The 18,960-nt window shown below is 30.9% G+C and overlaps 3 protein-coding genes across 11 annotated transcripts in view; all 3 read left to right on the top strand.

Moving 5' to 3' along the window:
* Positions 1–9,893, top strand: part of LOC141449938 (cyclic nucleotide-gated cation channel subunit A-like) — a 223,382-nt gene extending 213,489 nt beyond the window's left edge. For all 4 annotated transcript variants that reach the window (XM_074119905.1, XM_074119903.1, XM_074119904.1 and 1 more), the window contains 9 exons: positions 2,102–2,233; positions 3,241–3,403; positions 4,434–4,880; positions 4,957–5,204; positions 5,835–5,990; positions 6,279–6,678; positions 7,415–7,529; positions 8,231–9,727; positions 9,834–9,893. In XM_074119905.1, coding sequence (XP_073976006.1) covers positions 2,102–2,233; positions 3,241–3,403; positions 4,434–4,880; positions 4,957–5,204; positions 5,835–5,990; positions 6,279–6,678; positions 7,415–7,529; positions 8,231–8,357 — 1,788 coding nt within the window. In that variant the 3' untranslated portion in view covers positions 8,358–9,727; positions 9,834–9,893. The remainder of the gene's footprint in view (positions 1–2,101; positions 2,234–3,240; positions 3,404–4,433; positions 4,881–4,956; positions 5,205–5,834; positions 5,991–6,278; positions 6,679–7,414; positions 7,530–8,230; positions 9,728–9,833) is intronic.
* Positions 9,844–13,255, top strand: LOC141449942 (uncharacterized). Of its 4 annotated transcripts, XM_074119911.1 has the most exons (7): positions 9,844–9,982; positions 10,209–10,303; positions 10,473–10,519; positions 10,943–11,140; positions 12,125–12,194; positions 12,344–12,470; positions 12,914–13,255. In XM_074119911.1, the coding sequence occupies exons 3-7, from the start codon at positions 10,475–10,477 to the stop codon at positions 13,122–13,124; spliced, it is 651 nt and encodes a 216-aa protein (XP_073976012.1). In that variant the 5' UTR covers positions 9,844–9,982; positions 10,209–10,303; positions 10,473–10,474; the 3' UTR covers positions 13,125–13,255. The 4 variants fall into 4 exon arrangements, with proteins under 4 accessions (XP_073976012.1, XP_073976015.1, XP_073976014.1 ...); XM_074119914.1 differs by lacking the exon at positions 10,473–10,519; XM_074119913.1 differs by lacking the exons at positions 10,209–10,303; positions 10,473–10,519 and having other exon boundaries at positions 9,845–9,982.
* Positions 13,256–13,846: 591 nt separating this feature from the next.
* LOC141449941 (uncharacterized) lies at positions 13,847–18,365 on the top strand. 3 transcript variants are annotated; one of them, XM_074119909.1, is made up of 5 exons: positions 13,847–14,151; positions 15,232–15,486; positions 16,253–16,467; positions 16,600–16,723; positions 18,226–18,365. In XM_074119909.1, the coding sequence occupies exons 1-5, from the start codon at positions 14,000–14,002 to the stop codon at positions 18,338–18,340; spliced, it is 861 nt and encodes a 286-aa protein (XP_073976010.1). In that variant the 5' UTR covers positions 13,847–13,999; the 3' UTR covers positions 18,341–18,365. The 3 variants fall into 3 exon arrangements, with proteins under 3 accessions (XP_073976010.1, XP_073976011.1, XP_073976009.1); XM_074119910.1 differs by having other exon boundaries at positions 15,196–15,486; positions 16,665–16,723; XM_074119908.1 differs by having other exon boundaries at positions 15,196–15,486.
* The last annotated feature ends 595 nt before the right edge of the window (positions 18,366–18,960 follow it).

Below are 18,960 nucleotides of genomic sequence, written 5' to 3'. Positions count from 1 at the left end.
TTGTTTTCCCTTCTGTGAGACGAAGCTTTGTGATTGGGTTAAATGTTCAAATTTCAGTTCAATATTCAATCATTGGTACCAGCACTTGCCTTTTAAAGTTATGTTACCCACACAAAGTTACCATAGACCTCTGATTACTTGAACTGAGAAAAGATTTTGGTTAAAGCCCTCGTCAGAATAGCTATGTTAAAAATTTAACTATTCTAATTTGTTTTACATTGAAGGAGTTTATAGATAAAGGTTGGTATGTCAATTGTCCTGACTTTTTAGGTACTAGATACAAATTGTTGACATTACCTAAACAGTCAGGACATACCAACACCAACCTTCAAGGCTAATATCCACATTGGTACAAATTACAATGTTTAGTAACTATAAACACTGAAGATGGCCTAGTCCCAAGGTCAAAAGCCTGGCATTAAAGCAAATACAAAAATTATTACACCAAGGCCTAACAAAAAGATGTTTTACAATCAGGTTTTGCTTTTCATTCATGTTTTATCTTGTATTTTTTACTTGATTAATGAATTGCTATTACATAAAATCTGCAGATAAAAAAGTAAAAAAGTAACGGGAGATGCCATTGGTTAAAAAAAAAAATAATAATATTTAATAATAGGACAAGAGAATCAGCCTTTAGTAAATATAATTTTGTATTGTTTTCCCAGTGATGGTTAACGATTTTATTTTGCCAATCTCCTTATTTTTGATTACACCCTTTTTGGTTGGATGCTTCCCACAAGTGTGTTATAACAAATATACCTCCCAGCAGGACATTGTACTAGGCTATCAAATAATGAAATTACTACATTTCCTCCTCATTCACTCGCTCCCCTTCTTTCACTTCTCCTCTATCCGACAAATGATTAATGACGTCCACTTGTGGACCTTACGATGATGGATACCAAGAAAATAATTTTATTAGCTTAAGAGTTAAAAAAATAAGGCTTTTATTATTAATTTTAACGAAAGTACACGAGGAAGACTTGTGGAAAGCGATGGAAATTAAATTAGAAATAGAATATATTTTAAGAAGATTTCCTTTCTTGAATAATAATTCCATGGTTAAAGTGAAGCATGGCGTTTTGAAAGCAAACAGTGGGGAAAAAAACATTAGCAATCGAAATGGATTTCGGTTAGTTCTTGAGTTCCGTTTTGAAAAAAATTAAATACAGGATAAGTGCAAACAAAAAATCAAGGATATTCACTTTTAATATAAAATTGTACTTCTATTAAATTGCAACGTTCCCGAAGGAACATGTTAAAAATTTGGGATTAGTTACTGGTTTTCTTTTAGATTTAACTACCTGAAAGGTTCAACACAATCAATTCCATTACTTGAAAGTCATTTGAAAGTTAAACCTAACTCATACTTTATGCAAAACCCGTAAAAGAAGAAAATAAATAAATAAATAATGATAAAGACTAAAAATCAGTAATTTATTTACAAATAAAACAAAATTCTCAATACTTTTAAAGTAATTAATGAAGTAGTCTGATATAGAATTAAAATCTCTGATTTAATATGTAAGTAAAGAAAACTCCAGCGGCTAACCATTGTAAGGCCGCTTCTCAACTGCTATTGGTTTAATGAAAATTTTACAGGATAACTTCCTAAAGTGTTAGTGGAGTCGTTAAGTACAGGATAAGAGAATGTAGGGTGAGTCTGGTAGAATGATAAATGATTAGAAGGTTCATTGTGCGGAGCAACTGAGATCAGTGTTAGCAGTTAACTTGCATAGCTTTGCTAAACCGTACTTATAAACCTTCCAAGCCTTCTGTAAATGACAGCAAACGCCAATTGTCTGTACTCTCAATTGTATGACCTCTTTCCTTTAACTTTTTCGTTCACTTTTTTAAATTCACGTTTTCTTTTACCTTCAACGTATTTTTTTTTTTTTTTATTTGCAAAATTAGATGATGTATTTTATAAAATTAAATTAGTTATTTAAATAGTTTGATAAAAATATCAAATGGTGGCTCTTTAAATTTCCACACAAAGAAATAATAAAATAAGAAAATATTACTAATATTTTTAATTTATGTATCCCAATATTTTTTTTCTTGTTTCTTTAACATTCTGTTTCGATTTATGTTTCAGAGAGGTTGGAGAAAAGAGAAAGAAGTTCAGGAAATTAGAGAAGTCCCAACAAAACAAATATCATGCCCTCGAGTATTTTGTGCAGATTCTTCGTGTTTAGCAGTAGATCCATCAAAACCTTTTCATTATAGGGTAATTACTATTGCAAGCTAAGCCTAAGTAGACTAAAACTACTAAAAAATTACTAAAAGAGATTACATCAATAGGATAGGAGATTCAGTAATTCGAAATATGAAGGAAATGTAAAACTCCCAAACTTTATCACCTTATATCTCTTTCATAAATACAACTAGAATGCTGGAATTGTGCACAATTGTAGACGTAAACGAGTACTATAATTTGTACATATTTTCGGAAAGATTACCTTAATAGAACAGGAGATACAGCAATTCAAAATATGAAGGAAATGTAAAACTCTCAAACTTTATAAATGGTCCTTAGCTACCTGTTTCAGAGTTAGATGAGTTTTGTAGTTTTTAATGAACAGTACGAGTATAATGAAAGAGTGGATAAAGAGAGTGCTGTATTGGCTGCATCTTTTGAGATGTTGCTTAAATCTTTTGAGCAAGTATTGAGCGATTCACCTTACAAATATGGCATCTCTACGTGATATGAAGCAGTTTCGTTACTGCCAACTGGAGGTGATTTGTTTTACCGTTCTATTGAGTAAAAAATTATAAAACTGACTGTTATAAGGAAGTTTTTGCAACTAATGTTTTTATTACCACAAAGTGGCGATTTTCAAATAGTTGTATCCGTGCCATACTAACTTGCGTTTTCTTGTCTATTCTAGCGATTATGTGTTTGATCAAAAACTTCATGGTAAACTTGCCTATTATGAAAGTTTCAATTTTAACTTTGCATTTGGTAATATTTACCCTCGAAATGACTGATCAAACTTTGCAACAAATGCTTTACACATCACTTCCTTTTTTGTTAAGAGAGAAAATATAGAACATATTTTCCCCTTAAGAATGTCTTCTTAGAGTTTCATCTTTGACAACAAATAAAATTTAACATTTTATTTTACTCTTTTTCTGTATTTTACTTTTACTTTGTGAACTGTCTAAAGGACCTGCATATCCCTTTTTTAATAATTTTATTAAAAGATTATAATAAATGTAAAATTTGTCTTTCAGTGGTTAGTACTTGTAACTGTTGCAATTCTTTACAACTTGGTGTTTATGATTGGACGAGCTGTGTTTTGGGAACTGAACAATTTAAATCCAGTATTGTGGTATTCCTTAGATTATTCCTGCGACCTCATCTATTTACTGGACACCGTTATTCATGCTCATGAAGGTAAAGATAATTTTGTTATTAAATTCTACGTTTTCTATTAAATTGTAATTTAGTTCAAATACCTATGAAAATCAGAAAAATCTGATAAGTTAACAATTCGTAAAGTTGTTGAAAAACAAAAAACTTCATAAAATCACATAAATGTATATCGATAATGTCTGTCAAACTACCAACAATTTGATGGTTTTGCTGTGAAACATTAAAAAAATATTTTAACTTTTTTTTTTGTTTTTTATAAAATAAACCACATTCAAAATCAGTCTACAAAAAGTGCTTTACAAAAAAGGAGTAGTTACATTAAATATAATTACGTTCATGCAAGAATTTGGTTTAAAATTATTTATTATTTTTATTTATCATTAAAAAAGATAATTACTGCTTAATCTGAAGGGAGATATTGTCAGCAAGAGAAAAATAAAAGTTGAAAATGCTCCACATCTATTGTCAAACAGTGTCTAGTTTCTCATCATTTATTTACGTTTCACTTTTGTGCTCTGTATCTCAGAAGAGTAACTATTCACTGATTTTTATTCAACCTGTTTTATGGACAATCTTCGCATTAATTACCCATTTTGTAATATTCAGTCGTGCCCTTTTCGAGTAGTTTCTTCATAAAAACCAACCTGTTTTTATTTTGATTTAGATTGGATTGCCCTCACTGAGATTTATACTTTATAAGAAACAACCAAACCTCCTTTTTTATCGAACCCTAAAACTAGTTGGCCAGGAGCCATTTTAAAGATTTTAAAGCATCAGATTTTTTTAAAAATTATTTGTTGTGAATTCTTTTTTATTTTCTCATTGACTTATGAGTATTACTAAATATTTCATTTCCATTTTTAGTGGTAGAATCTAAAAGCAATTATAATTGTTATCCCGATGAATTCGTTTAAATTTAAAAACCTTGTAGAAAAATGTAATCATTGTAGATTTAGAATATGAGACTGTTAAAAAAAGATAAAAGATATTCTCATATTATTTATTAAAGAATTGTTTTTCACACTATAAAAAGAATTTTTTTTTTTTTTAGGTTACCTGGAGCAGGGCATTCTGGTTCGAGATTTGGGAAAGTTGCGCCAAAATTATATAGAATCTCGACGGTGGGTGTCTGATTTACTAAGTATGATACCTACCGACTTAGCCTACGTTTGGTGGCCACCTTCTACCTGTCTCAAGGTTGTACCATGCCCAGTGATTGTTCGATTGAACAGGTTGATTCGACTGCCTAGAATGATGGAATTTTTCGATCGAACAGAAACAAGAACTGGTTATCCTAATTCGTTTAGAATTTGTAAAGTTGTTTTTGCAATTATCGTTTTGATACATTGGAACGCCTGTTTCTATTTTGCAATCAGCTATGCAATTGGCTTTGGATCAGATAACTGGGTGTATAATTTAACTGGCCAAAAGAATTCTTCTTTGTCTAGGCAATACATTTACAGTTTCTATTGGTCTACGCTAACCCTTACAACGATAGGTACTTTGATGTATATTAAAAAAGGTATATTATCTGAAATAATACAGAAATTGTTTATTGTTCTAATTTTCCACAGGTGAAACTCCTCAGCCAGAAAACGATGTTGAATACCTGTTTGTAGTAGCCGACTTTCTAGCTGGAGTTCTTATTTTTGCCACAATTGTCGGTAATATTGGCAGCATGATTAGCAACATGAATGTGGCGCGGGTGGAATTCCAGAACAAAATGGATGGTGTAAAACAGTATATGGCGTTTAGAAGAGTATCCAAAGAGCTAGAAGCAAGAGTCATTCGTTGGTTTGCATACACATGGGCCAACAAACAGGTTTGTTATTTTTATGTACGCCAAAGATTTTAGTAAAATCTAAAAAACATTCTGCGAATGCGGACATTGATTCTGCTAGGGACTAGAGCAAACGTACCATAATTGAATTGTTGTGTTTAAAGTATCTCTTTATATAGTGTTATTTTATTTATTGTACTTATCACATTTCACTTTTCATTATAAAGTTATGATACGATGATGGACAATGTCTGTTCGGAGGCCGGTAGTACACTGAAAAAGACTGAGGGCCAATGATAGAAAAATTCATTGTTAAAAATTCTAAGTAGTTTTATGGTAAATTACTTTTTTGTTATTTATGGACTTTACGCTAATTGAATGTGAATTTCCTAGATTATGGGTAAATTTTGGGCTTTATGGCTAGAGAATTTGTTCTACATCCAAAAAAGTTAATATTTGGCTTAAAATATAATTTTATTTACTTTTATCCTCTTCATATTTCCCCTAAAATCAGTAGTAAGGAGGTTTTTCAAATTTATTTAAATTACTCTCAAAGCTGTCTAACTACTTTGATAATGATTACATTTTATTCACTAATTTTAAGAAGTCATTCGGTTTTTTTTTTAAGTGATAATTGCAAAATTTAAATCTAGAAAATGTATTGTCCTTTAGGCCCTGGATGAAGATCGCGTTTTAGCAGCTCTTCCTGATAAACTGAAAGCTGAAATTGCCATTCACGTCCATTTAGACACATTAAAACAAGTGAGAATATTTCAAGATTGTGAGCCAGGTTTACTAGAAGAGCTTGTTTTAAAGCTTAGGCTCCAGGTAATCCATTTTCTTTTGAATGTTATTATTAGATATGAAGTTGTAAGAAATAGATGTAAGTGAAATAGAATTTCTGTTGTATTGTTATTGATTTGGTAATTTTTCCGATTTTAAAATTTTGAACAAATGAGTTTTTTTAAAATAGTAATTCTTTAAATAGGTTTACATTACAGAATGCTTTTTTACAAATTTGTGCCGTTTCTTTTCGGAATGGAATTATTCCTACCTATAAAAGTTTTCCTTTGAAATGTATTTTCCAATTTTATTAATGTCAGTAATATATTTTAGGTGTTTAGTCCAGGTGACTACATCTGCCGAAAAGGAGATGTCGGAAAAGAAATGTATATAGTAAAACGTGGAAGACTTAGTGTTGTGGCTGATGACGAAAAAACTGTGTTAGCTACATTAGGTGCCGGAAGTGTTTTTGGCGAAGTGAGCGTTTTAGATATTGCGGGTAACAAGACTGGAAACAGACGGACTGCAAACGTCCGCAGTTTGGGTTATTCAGATCTGTTTTGTCTTGGTAAAAGAGAATTGTGGAAAGCACTGGCCGACTATCCAGAAGCTCGCCAAAGCCTAATGGAAAGAGGTTGTCAGATTTTAAGAAAAGATGGCTTGTTGGATGAAGAAGCTTTCAAAAGAGCTCAGGAAGAAAATGAAACTCTTAAGGATAAAGTGGACAGGATAGGTAACATGTTTTGGGAAAATATTCTTTTTCGAAATGCATTATTTGTGTACGCAAAGCTTTAATTTTTGTTCATGTTTATTCTTATTGATTTTTCTTCCGATGTATACTACTGTTTTCATGCGTGCTGAAAGCAGGATAGAACTCTTATTCTATTCCTTTTTCCTGAAAACCTGGTAGTCTGAAGTTCTCTCCTTAAGTACTTGGTTAATGGTGCATGCCTAAGATGTCGACATCTACCCCGGTCATGACAAGATTCTTAAGAATGGAACATCAGGTTTTACGCTCTTGATCAATACTTTGTCACCCTCTACTAGTGATAGCATTAAATATCCTTGCCCAACTTTATTTTACACTTAAAAGTAAAGATGATAAATCGTTTTCCTACGATTTTTCTTTTGCTAAAAGTAGTAGTATTCTTTAATTTGTTCTTAATATTACTTTCACTTTAACATCGTCAAATAAATTAGCGTGAGTTAGAAGAAAAAAAAAAAACAGAACTCAGAATGAACAACCGGCTCACTGCCCGTTGTTAGGCATTTGGTCTGTCAGGGTGTCGTCAGTTTTCTTTATATCGCATAAATTTTGCTATTTTTCTTATCAATTTAAGTCAAGTATAAATTTAAATACACCTACATAATTTTCTTTAAATATTGCTTTTCATTGGGAAATTCACTTCTAAAGATTCAAAATTCCCCTTGTTTTTTCCCAATTTAATTGTTGCTTTGTGATATTACAGATAGGCTGGTTGGCAACTTACAAACTCGACTTGCAAGATTACATGCAGAATACATTAGTCAACAGACGAAACTGAAGCAAAGGCTATCTAGAGTAGAGAAAAGAGAAGATGAACAGTAAGTTGAGTAATAATTAATAAAATATAACTATTTTATAATTTTGGGAAACTGGTTTGAACATTCTGTGAAAATAATTGAAAGATAGGGATTAGCCCAATGTTCAGATCTCTGACACCCAAGCGGAGATCCAGATTTGAGTCTAGCTTTTGGCCCCTAGATTTTTATTTTTATTTTTTTAATCCTAGAAATCTCTGCAGTTTACTGTCCGGTGCTAGAGAGTATTGTCTGTAACGAAAGCAAACAATCCTTAGACCAGCAGAGCACTGAACAAGCTCCAGGTGCGAATGACCTCAGATGTTGATGACGTACCTTTTTCGTTTTATCCATTTAAAGTTATAAATAATCTTTTCATAATCATTTTGGGTTTATTAAGGATATATGAATATACAGTTATTTTATGAGGGAAAGCAATGTTTTTTATTCGGTAGTAATTGTAAAATTTAAAACTGAATTCTTTAAAACCGAATTCTAAGCATCGGGGCAATAATTGAGAAGATGACCGTCATGCCGGGATAGGTATGAACTAGTTTCGAATTATTATTTATTTAAAGAATAAACTTATTTGCTGATAGTTAATTACAGATAATGTGCAAGATTTGAATTCTTTCAGAGCCAGTATGACAAAGCAAGATGTGAATGGTCAACAGTATCAAATAACGAATAAAACAAGTAACTTGTGAGCTTTGTTATTGTTGCAGGAATGAGCAGAGTGAACTGTTACCTGAAAAACGTAATGTAGTACCAAGAATTGCTAGAAGATCATTTCAAGGTGTACCCAGAGGTGCCTCGGCCAACTGCAGACATAAAAAGCCAAGCACCGTTTAGGCGATCTTGCTTTATAACTATTTCCTTTCAGAATCTCTATCATCCTCTAAAGTTTCACAAATAACATTCACGGTGTATAGTGCCTCACGAACAATATTTAATTAGATGTATTATTGTATTAAAAAAGAGAAAGAAAAAATTATTGAACATTCATTGTGCTTATTTGAACGATCTAATTAAATAATAAACCATTTGGTTATATTGACTTTTTTTTACTGATTGTGGTGACACTATTGTATAATATTATAGCTGTACGTTTTCCGCGTGCAGAAATTTAAACAGCAGTAATATCAATTTTTAAATTATTAAATTGAATTCATATTGCAATCAGAGTGACACAACAGTTTATCTAAAATGAATGAATATCTGTAGAAAATTAAAAAATACTTAATAACGGTTTAATTTATTTTTTAATATTAACGTTTATTTCATCTTAATTGAAGAAAAAATTCAAAATATTGGGGGAAAAACTGTGTTACTCTCATCGCACACATTTCAATAAGAACTATTACTATAGTTCAAGGGCAAAACAAAACTTATTTCTTCTCATTCAGTTTTTTTTATTCATTTATTTTTATTTTCTAATACATATTAGTATATTCTCCCCCAACAAACCCAAAATGAATAATAAATATTATTCTTAGTGACTAATATATCAGAAGAAAGTAAAGTGCAAGTAAATTTTGGAAAAGAAATTGTTCATTTTTAATTTTAAAATTATTTAATAAATAGATTTTTTTTTAAAAAAAAAAGTAGTTATTTACTTTACTTGATCGTTGGGTTTGTGTACTTTAAAAGTTTTTATAAATGCTGGGGGAAAGAGAAATATTCCAAAGCTGTTAAATAAAGAATTAAAATAAAATATATAATCACTGTTACTGAAGAAAAATTATAGTAAAAATAATTATTACTGTTATTGTACTGATGAAAAAGAGCTGCAAAGTTAAATTTATACGAACTTCTCAGAAAAATACCATTATTAACAACAAATGCAATATTTCTCTTAAGAAATATTAAATAAATAAATAAAAGATAAAACAACGCACACAAAAATGTAAAATATTTTATTATATCAATTTATAAGGAAATGCATGAAATTTGAAAACGAAAATATTTTTAAAAAATGTTAATATAATTTTTAATCTCAAAATTTGGCATAATTCTTTTTTGTTTCTACTAATAGTTTTCACATTTTCAATGTGCTTATTTGTCTGTTCACAGAAATGCTTTTTAAAATTTTATTTATGACACATTTTGTACAATGTATTAAATTACCATAGTTACATTTGAAAATTAATTGGAATAAAACTCATCAAAACAGCCAGATTTATTGCCTTTATTTAAAAAAAAAAAAAGGAAAAGAAAAAAAAGTGAGTTTCTTCATACTCTACGGATTTAATTTACTTTATTTTCTTTACGCATTTCTATTATTTTAATAATGTATATATAAAAAAAACCTGTATTCAAATATTTTAGCGTTCAGAAGATAATAGTGAACAATAATTTATAAACAAAATTCCTGATATTCAGAAAAACCTTACTGATGTAAACTAAAAACAAAAAATGTAAAAAATGAGTTTTCTCCCTTAATAATGAGATGCATGAACGTAAAATAGATTCACAAAGTAAGTAATAAATAGAAAGTATCAATTGTCATTTATTAAATATTATCCAAATTTTGTAACAGTTCAACAAAAAAAAATTAAACAATAAATTATTTTAAAAACCTTGCCAGTAAACTTTTGAATCGCCTAGCTAAAATAACTTCTATTTTGTTGTTGCTCACCATATTTTTTTTTGTTCAAATTAATTTGTTTCCAACAAATCTGTGAACTAATATTTCTTTAACAGTTTTGTTGCAGCGAAAGTATATAAAATACTAAACTGGAAAGCCTAAAGAAATATTGCTAAGGTTTTATACCTAAGATATCTGGGATTTATTCCAGGTCAGTTTACGGTTAGTGTATATTACACTGGCCTTTAATGAAAATCTCCTTTCTGAATGCACGAATATCTAATGTGAGGAAACTGAAAAATGCTTGATCGAAGCTCAGGATTTAATGAATTCGGTAGTCCAAATATTTTTAACATTTTCTATTTTCTTTCTGTTTTCAGCCATGAAGCACATTCAGAAAAACGGTCTTTCATTAGTTAAACTAAATGTAAGCTCTAATTGCTTTAAACATTTTCTCCAAATCATTTTGGCAACTAATACTACTAATTAAATATGTTTAAATTATTATAAGATATAATGTTATTAGAATATGTTAAATTATTTATAGATTTGCGAGTTACATTTTTCTTCTTTTCACCAACAACTTTAAATATATGTTAGTATGAACATATTTCTCTTATAACAAGAACAAGTGCAAAAGTCTCTAATGTTTTAGACATTAAATTCGTTAATGCTCTGCTTTTTTCTTTTCTTTTTTTTTTGCAAGCTTTCTTCGGTTACTTAGAATTTAAGTACAGTTATACTAATTTATATTTTTCACTTCTTTCTCTTCTCTTACTTAACAGTATTTTTTATTGAGAATTAAATCCATCACCTAATAATTAATTAACTTCAAAGATCATTTTTTCAGGTAGTTCACAAGCAGATGTCCAATAGTTTACAAGTTCGCTGTTTAGTGTGTGGTGAATTATTATCCTACAGTAGGGAATGTACCGATCCACTTATAGAACATCTCAGAAACAAACATCCATACATTCATGTAGCCAAGATACCTCCATTTCCCCGTAATTATAACCTCAATAACACTTATGGGAACTTATTGTCCGAGGTAAGACCAAAATTAATATCATACACAAGACTTATGTATTTAACATGAGAAAAAATTACAGTTGCATGTACGGTTGTCATTTTTTATTTAGTTGGCCCTCTTAGTGAATAAATTTAAAGCTTAGTAAAATATAACTTATATCGTAATTGTTTCTAGAATATTCAAGTCCTTTTAGAATGTTCGTGAAAAAAAAAATTCAAGTTTTTTGTTCCATTATATCGCACTTTAGTCATTTAATCAGATCATTAGAGACTTACTTTTTGGTATGTAACATTATTTAGATTTAGATGAAAATAAAATGAGTAAATTTATTTTCGAAATTCGGGCGATCTTGGGGTGTTACAGCAATTTCAAGAAAGGTATGAGTCTTGCAGACAAGGTCCTTTGATCAAAGTAGCGAGAGAAGCTGATCCTAGAAGCTGGCCTAGTGCAACAATCACTAGAAAAGTTACACACGAGTTGGGAGTCTCATTCTGCCATAAATATGCCGCCTCAATACTTCTTTTTTAATTCAAAAAAGTAAAATAGCCAAGATGTTTACACTCCTACTCTTTGAAGACAATGTTCCATCGAGTATTTTTATTTTAATGACAGTTCATTTTATGTCCACCGATCGCTTTGAAGTGTTTTATTTTCACAAAGCTTACTCATAGCTCTCACTTTTATCTATGTGCTAAATCGAGATATTTTTTAGCCTCATGCAGTACCTACTTCTATGATTTTAAAAACAGGTTTGAAATACCGGTCTTAATTATTTTTATTGTTATTCGTGTACAATGATATCTATGACACTTTCTTTGGAAAAAGCTTGAAGAAAAAGTTGAGAGGGAGTTTTCAAGTTACCGCTGGTATGAAAGTGTACTATCATTTAATGTCAATCATGGTCTGATCTAGATTCAATGACTGCAATCTGTATTAGGTGGGGTACAGATCTTGTGATCGGAACATGAATTTTAACACTTGCCTTATCTTCAAACATTTCAGGGCCATGAGAAAAATTTACTTCTTGGTAATAAAGAATCCTATAAAAAAGAAGCAAGAAAGAAAAGTAAAGGTAAGGGTTTTATTTTTGCCATTTATTAAATGTATTTCAGATTACCAACATAGAAAAGCCTCAGATTGTCAGGTTAAAATCTACAAAACTCTACTATTACTTATTAATAAATCATTTTGTTGAAGTGCATTAAATTTATTGAATTTCAGAAAATCAAAATAAAATAGTAACAGGGAAAATTTACTGCCCTTCCTGTGAATGTGAAAGTGAGCCGGTCATAAGAAAACAAAAAAATCCTCTGACGAACAGCGCAATTGGAACGTTTTTCATGTTAGGGTAATTTAGTTTTGCTTTATAATGTGCTCTTTTATTTTAGTGTAATTAGCTGTTTTTTGGGAAGTTGACGCTCTCTCTGTCTTTGTACATTCCCTTAAAAATTAGTGAGAAACTCAGTTTTATCTTTATAGTACAGGTTTTCCAATCTAATGTAAAATACACAAGTAGTTGAGAAGCTAGTTTCAGGTAGCTCCTATAGAACTAGTAATTATATGTAAAGTTCTTCTTCTCTACGAGCATAGGCTTATAAAAATCTGTTCAGTTTTGAACACAGAGACCATAAATAAAAACATCCTTACTTAAGACAATTGGTTTTCTTTATAATGTATCTGTATTTAAGAGATGATGATAAGTTATGCCCTCGAATTATCTGTTTAGAGACAGAATTGGTCATCCTATTTTTCTTTATCTTTTCTAGTATTTTATTTTTTATTTGTTTTTAGGTGCTGGCCTTTCTGTTTCTTACCGTTTTTTGTGTGGGGTACAAGAGTCGTCAGCTTATATTGCCCTAAGTGTTCACAACTTCTTGGAACTTTTGACCGTAAACTGAATATTATGATAAAAAGGCCAAGTGCAGAAAATCCTGCAGCATCAAAACTTAATCCTAAAGTGTCTTCTTCAACGTCAGCTCCTAATTTAAATTACAATAAATGATAATGTTTTGTAGAACTATTATAATAACATGTATCAAATATATAAGTAAGACGCGATGATTGTAATTTTACTTCCTGCAATGGACTCTTTTTTTCATCCTTCTTATATATTGAATCGGTCTATATCGAATTTTCCAGGTGGTTAAAGAGTTTCCAGCAACTTCACCTTAATGGGTTGTGTTATGCAGTAAATAGCAGCGTCGCTGTTGGCCGAAATGCGCAACGATTTGCCCACTCCATGTGACCGGTTCTTTCTATCGATCAATAGCCTCAACCACTCAGTTTGCATAAACAATCAGTTTACATAAACTCGCAAAATTCACTTGTAGAAGTAATTTCATATCTGAAGCATCTTCTGTTCGTGAATCTTCCAAAATGTTGGTTTTTAACATCTTGTGTGCCAGACAACTGTCGCTTTCTTAACTACTTCTTCTTAATTAAGTAGAGGGGGATTAGCTGAGTGGTAGAGCTTTGGATTAATGATGCAAACTACTTTTCTTATGAGCCTCTTTCATCTCACTGTTAGGTGATAGACAGTCCTTTTACAAAAACATCCTGTAGTCTGGATGCTGAAAAGAAATTATTAGAGCTCATTGGGGATCCAATGTCATAAAATATTGAACTGCCTTGAAATAAAAATGTAAAACGGCTCCTTCAGATTTTTGCATGATTTTATCAAGAAAAACCCAAAAATTTACTATTATGTGGATAATCAGAAAGTAAACTGAAGATACCTACATATATATTTGAATTAAAAGATTCTTGGACATATGTTTTTTTAATTTATTTTTTATCGTGTAACTAAAATGGCTATAAATAGTAGAGAGTAATTTACATTAAAAATAAATATGAATATTAATATTTTCCTGGGTGTTAATGGAGTTACCTATATTGCAAAATGAGAACTGTGAAAATCAATCAGAAAATGAAGAGAGAGAAATTATTGTCCGAGAAATACTTAGTAGAGAAATTAACCGAATCCAAAATGTATGTAATTCTAACGAAGAAATATCTATGGAAAATGAAAGGTGGTAATTTTAATTGAAAATTTGTAAGATATTCCAATGATTCAAATTAGTGATTTAAATTTTTGCTTATTTCTCTTGAACTAATGGTTCACATGTACAGTGATCAATTCGTTTTTATAAATTCCTTTTTCTCTGTCGGATTTATTTCAACTACCGAAGTGTCGTGTACTGAAAAAGGGTTAGCAACCATTTTAATAAGTGTCTAAATCACAGTTACAATTCCAAGACAGGGATATGAACCCATTGCCGCTGTAAGGATAGGTACCTTTTTATGGCGCTTTTGTTGTGTGAGATGGTTCACAGATCATCGGGGTTTGGTAACCAACGAATAGTGATTGAATAATTGTTGGTAAAAAAAACGTCAAGCCAAACGGCTAGCCCCTCCTACGAGAAGGAAAGCGCGTATATGAGTTTGCATCAATGCTAGAGGTAATTAACAGAAAAATTTGCCAGATAATTCAACTATTAAGTTTAACAACGAATTATTGCATTTTATTTACCTACTTATGCTAAGTACAAACTAGGCCCATTTAGAATAAGTAAGTAATTTCTTCAAAACTGTCTTATTCTTTTCGAATCCATCAAATGACTTGAAATCCTGTTACTAATATACTATTTTAAATCTGCAGATAATATATCATAGTGAATTGTGATGCCAATTTCTTAGGAGACGAGAAAGGTAGGCATTATTAGTTTTTTAGATTGAGCCTGCTGCCTCTTCCCAAGCCATAAAAGTTTTGTTAGCTATGGAATTAGCAAAAATCTAGCCAATGTCTAACATCTAAAAATAATTATCTGCAATTCCTGTACAAAAGATTATAGCTTCATAATAATTTTTACTTTGAATCCTATAATCTAAAAATGTTTATTTTATTATTTCAACAAAGAATCGCTAATTAGCTATGGTCACAAGTTTAAATAATAAATTTTAATTTCGTTTCTTTGTTTTTAATTTTTAATATTAATATTAAAAACAGCCATCGAGATTTTAGAGAATATAAAAGATAAGTTTGAAATACTACTCATTTTAATTATTGTCTGAAGGGATTGTATAAATGTTCTTTGTCAAAACGACCCAAGTGCCTTCGAAACTTCTTCGAGCCCAGGAACCGTGATCCTGCGTCAGCCAACTGTAAGTGTACGTACACAGCATCGTCTAAGTTGTAATGCAGAACAATTACATGCTTCGCCAAATCGAAGTAGAGAAATTATTAATTCAGGACAAACGAGAACCGGAAGAAGACGATGGTGGTGGCCTAGAAGATGGAATCCAGCAGGGTTAAGAAGCAGCCCTGAACAGCTAAATGTTCGAATTCCTATTGGAGGAAGCATTAGGTACAAAATTTTCTTTAATATATTTGACTTTTTCTCAATTGATAATGGAACAAATGCTTGAAAAAATTAATTATTTCTACTTAATTCTTCTTCTTCTTCGTCTTTCCTGGATCTATGGGCCCACGTTGACTTAGCTTTTGCAACGTCTCTCCGCAGTTTTTATGTGATGGGAATGTAAAATGAAATGGGATTGTTTGAGACTATGTAAGAAGGAAATTATGTATTGGAGTAATAGGAAGTAAAATGATGTAATCTCCCAAACCATAACTTAAAGACATACATATATTCTGTAAATTTAATAAAGACCACACACAGACTATTTAAATGTGTGTCCAAGCCAACTTCTTTGCAAACAAGACCCTTTATTTAGCAGATAAAATAATAAAAAATGTGGAATTTAAACATGGTCGTAAAACAGAACATATATAATGCGACCATTGGACTTTTAAACCAAAAACATGATATAACGTAATAATCAGCAAGTTCCATGATGTGATGAATCATAATGTACAGAAAACAATAGCACTCGGACCCACTTAACGTAACCGTCTCGCACTACACTTCCTGACTCATTGATCTACCTCTGGTGATGGATGAAAGTCAGAAACCGGTCAGGGATTAAAAACGGATGCCATGGATTAAATCAAACACTGAAAAAAAATAAAATAAAATCCAGCACTGCGGAACTAACCATGTTTCCAATATTCCAGATAATTATACACATTAAAATTAAGCTATTTTTTTTTTCTTTTTATTTTTTAAATAGTTACCGGAGTTACTTCCCTCAAGATTTCGAAGCTTACTTGCCACTAGACAGAAATGCACCACCTACTTATACACCTGTCATGAGCAGTACTTGTCCTCATGATATCCATTGCAATTCATTTATTACCCCGACACCGCCTCCAACATACGCTCAAGCCATGGGGGCTTCTGAAATAGAAGCTTCACCAGATACCGTATTGGAGCTTATGGTTACAAGTAAGAAATTTATTAATTTTGTAGTAATTGGAAATTAAATTTACATATGTATATCTAAGCTTATATTAACAAACAAACAAAAATCTTAGTGACAAATTATCTAGACAATAGAGACTGTGTGTATGTTCTTAGCACTCTGGGGACACTCCAGACAACCTGCTTACTGCTTCATTTGTCGTTTGATGGTGTTTACACAGGTGAAACACCGTTTATCAAGATTCACGCATATGTCTGCGGTTACACTTTGCTTTTTAGGGTAAGTAAAAAATTATTAAACGTTGTTACTTATGTTTATTTTCGAATGGAATAGTTCTGCAAAATGTTGATAAATATCTTCATGTAGCTGTAAAAATGTGTATATCGTTGTTGGGAGGGTTATTCAGTAACTGTAGTGACAATTGTAATCATTAATCAAAGGTTATATAAGTAGGATAGTAACCATTGTCTTCCCTCTTTATAATTTTAAAGAGCTGCTGACCTCAACATCCTCTCCCATTGCTACTCCTTCAATAATAAAATTTCCTCTAGATATCTGTATTTGCAAGAACAAATTGGTTCATTGCAACCAATTCTGGCCTCTACTAAAGTAGTATCCATACATAATTCAATTCAATTATTCCCTATTCAGTTCACTTCAAGGATAAATAGTGTATCGATCAATTCCAAAGTGATTGGGACAGTAGTTTGATTTGCTAAAAGTTTGACAACTGAAAAAAGTTACGAGAAATAGACTGAAAAAATAGAGAATTAGCTAATATTAAAACCACTAACATAAATTATTGTTTGCTTACCAATATTGCATATAGCTTACCAATAATTGCATATTTACAATATTCTTTCTTGTGAGAAACACCTAATGACGTAGACTGGTCTTCTCCAAGGAACTCTACCATTCTTTTTATTTTAAAAATGAGCTTCTCGCTTAGTAAGTTCATGCTGTAGCTTAAAAGAAGTTTCTTCTAGGCTTAACCAGCTTCGTAAACAGCCACTCTCAAAATATCACTTTCCTATAGGCCAAAAATAGCAGCTCTTTCAAAATTATTCCCTAACTTCTTATTAAGGGAAGTTCCTACCTACATCCATTATTTCACATAAATTTAGGTGTGCTATCCGATTGAAGCTCACAACATTATCACATATGTTCTCAACACCATAAGTCGTTCCACTTAATCACAGAATATTTATAATTATTACTTTCCGGCGTCTTTATTTGTAAAAAAAGATTTATTTACACTGTGCTGTCGTTACCTATTCTGCCCCTACACGCTACAGACCACCAGGCAACATGAGAGCTGTCTGTATTGGTAGAACGGTGCCCAGAGAGAAAAAAAAAACATTTTGAGGAAGCATTTTGGAAGGTCACCCAGCCTCCTCGGATATCCCAAAAGTCAATGTTCTTAGAAAAAAAAAAAAATTAAAATTAAGTGTTATGATAATAAACCAGAAGTCTGGGTGACAAAAAATAATTATTTTAAGCCCAATAAATATTACTAATATTAAAATTATATTTTTTTATTGGTTTAAATTGAAAATTCTAAATCTTTATAAAAGATGAATATTCTTTAAAGCTATCTTCAAATTTATTAAGATTTAGAATTTTCAATTTAAACCAATAAAAAAATATAATTTTAATATTAGCAATATTTATTAACTACAGTACTATAATAGTAACTACAGTACTATTTTTGTGTGCGTGTATGTTATGATTTATTGTAATTAAAACAATTTATAAAATGACATTATGCTTCTTTACTTCAGGTGTTGGCCTTGTTGTTTGCTTCCCTATTGCATCAGTTACTTCAAGACTACTTACCATTACTGCCCCACATGTGGAGCCTGTCTAGGGGTGTACTCCCTTCTTGACGATGAATAAATAACTATTAATAATTATAAAATTATGACACTGTGTAATATTGTTATATGCTAATGGAGTTTTTTATTTAAATACGCATAAAATATTACCAGGTTTGAGATTAGAGTAGCTATACGTTAATGTAAGTACTTGTTTTGTAAATTTTATTTACCATCTGGCCCTAATTCTTGTTAAAGTGACCTTTCATTTGAGTGTAAATTATAGTATGTTTGGCGAATGAAATCGATTCTGTTTATATCAATGATCCACTTGTTTTCATGTCTTGTCCAATTAAATGTTTTCCTCTCTTAAAGGCATAAAGGAAGTTGAGGTGCGGAGACTTGTAGTGAATGTAGTAATCGCCACAATCTAGTAAAAGTATTCGAAACAATTGCTTCATTTTTGCAAGTAGTTTGTTTATTTATTCCATTGAGCAGTAACGATGAAGGGCTTCGCATTCACTTTCTGAACTCTGAAAGTTCCACGTTTAAACTCTCTCTTTTGTATCATAATAAAGTTTATACCAATTATGGTTAAAACATTCATGTTCTAAAGTTTCCTCTAGTTCCGTTTACTTCTTCGGCTGTGTTTGCTTTACCTGGTAGATGAGCACTTTATTAGCCGAGTTATAGTGATTTTAA

This window comes from Rhodnius prolixus, unplaced genomic scaffold (genome assembly GCF_049639745.1).
Source record: "Rhodnius prolixus isolate KJV_2025 unplaced genomic scaffold, Rpr scaffold_2, whole genome shotgun sequence".
Classification (NCBI taxonomy): domain Eukaryota; kingdom Metazoa; phylum Arthropoda; class Insecta; order Hemiptera; family Reduviidae; genus Rhodnius; species Rhodnius prolixus.
This window is presented reverse-complemented; position numbering and strand designations above follow the sequence as displayed.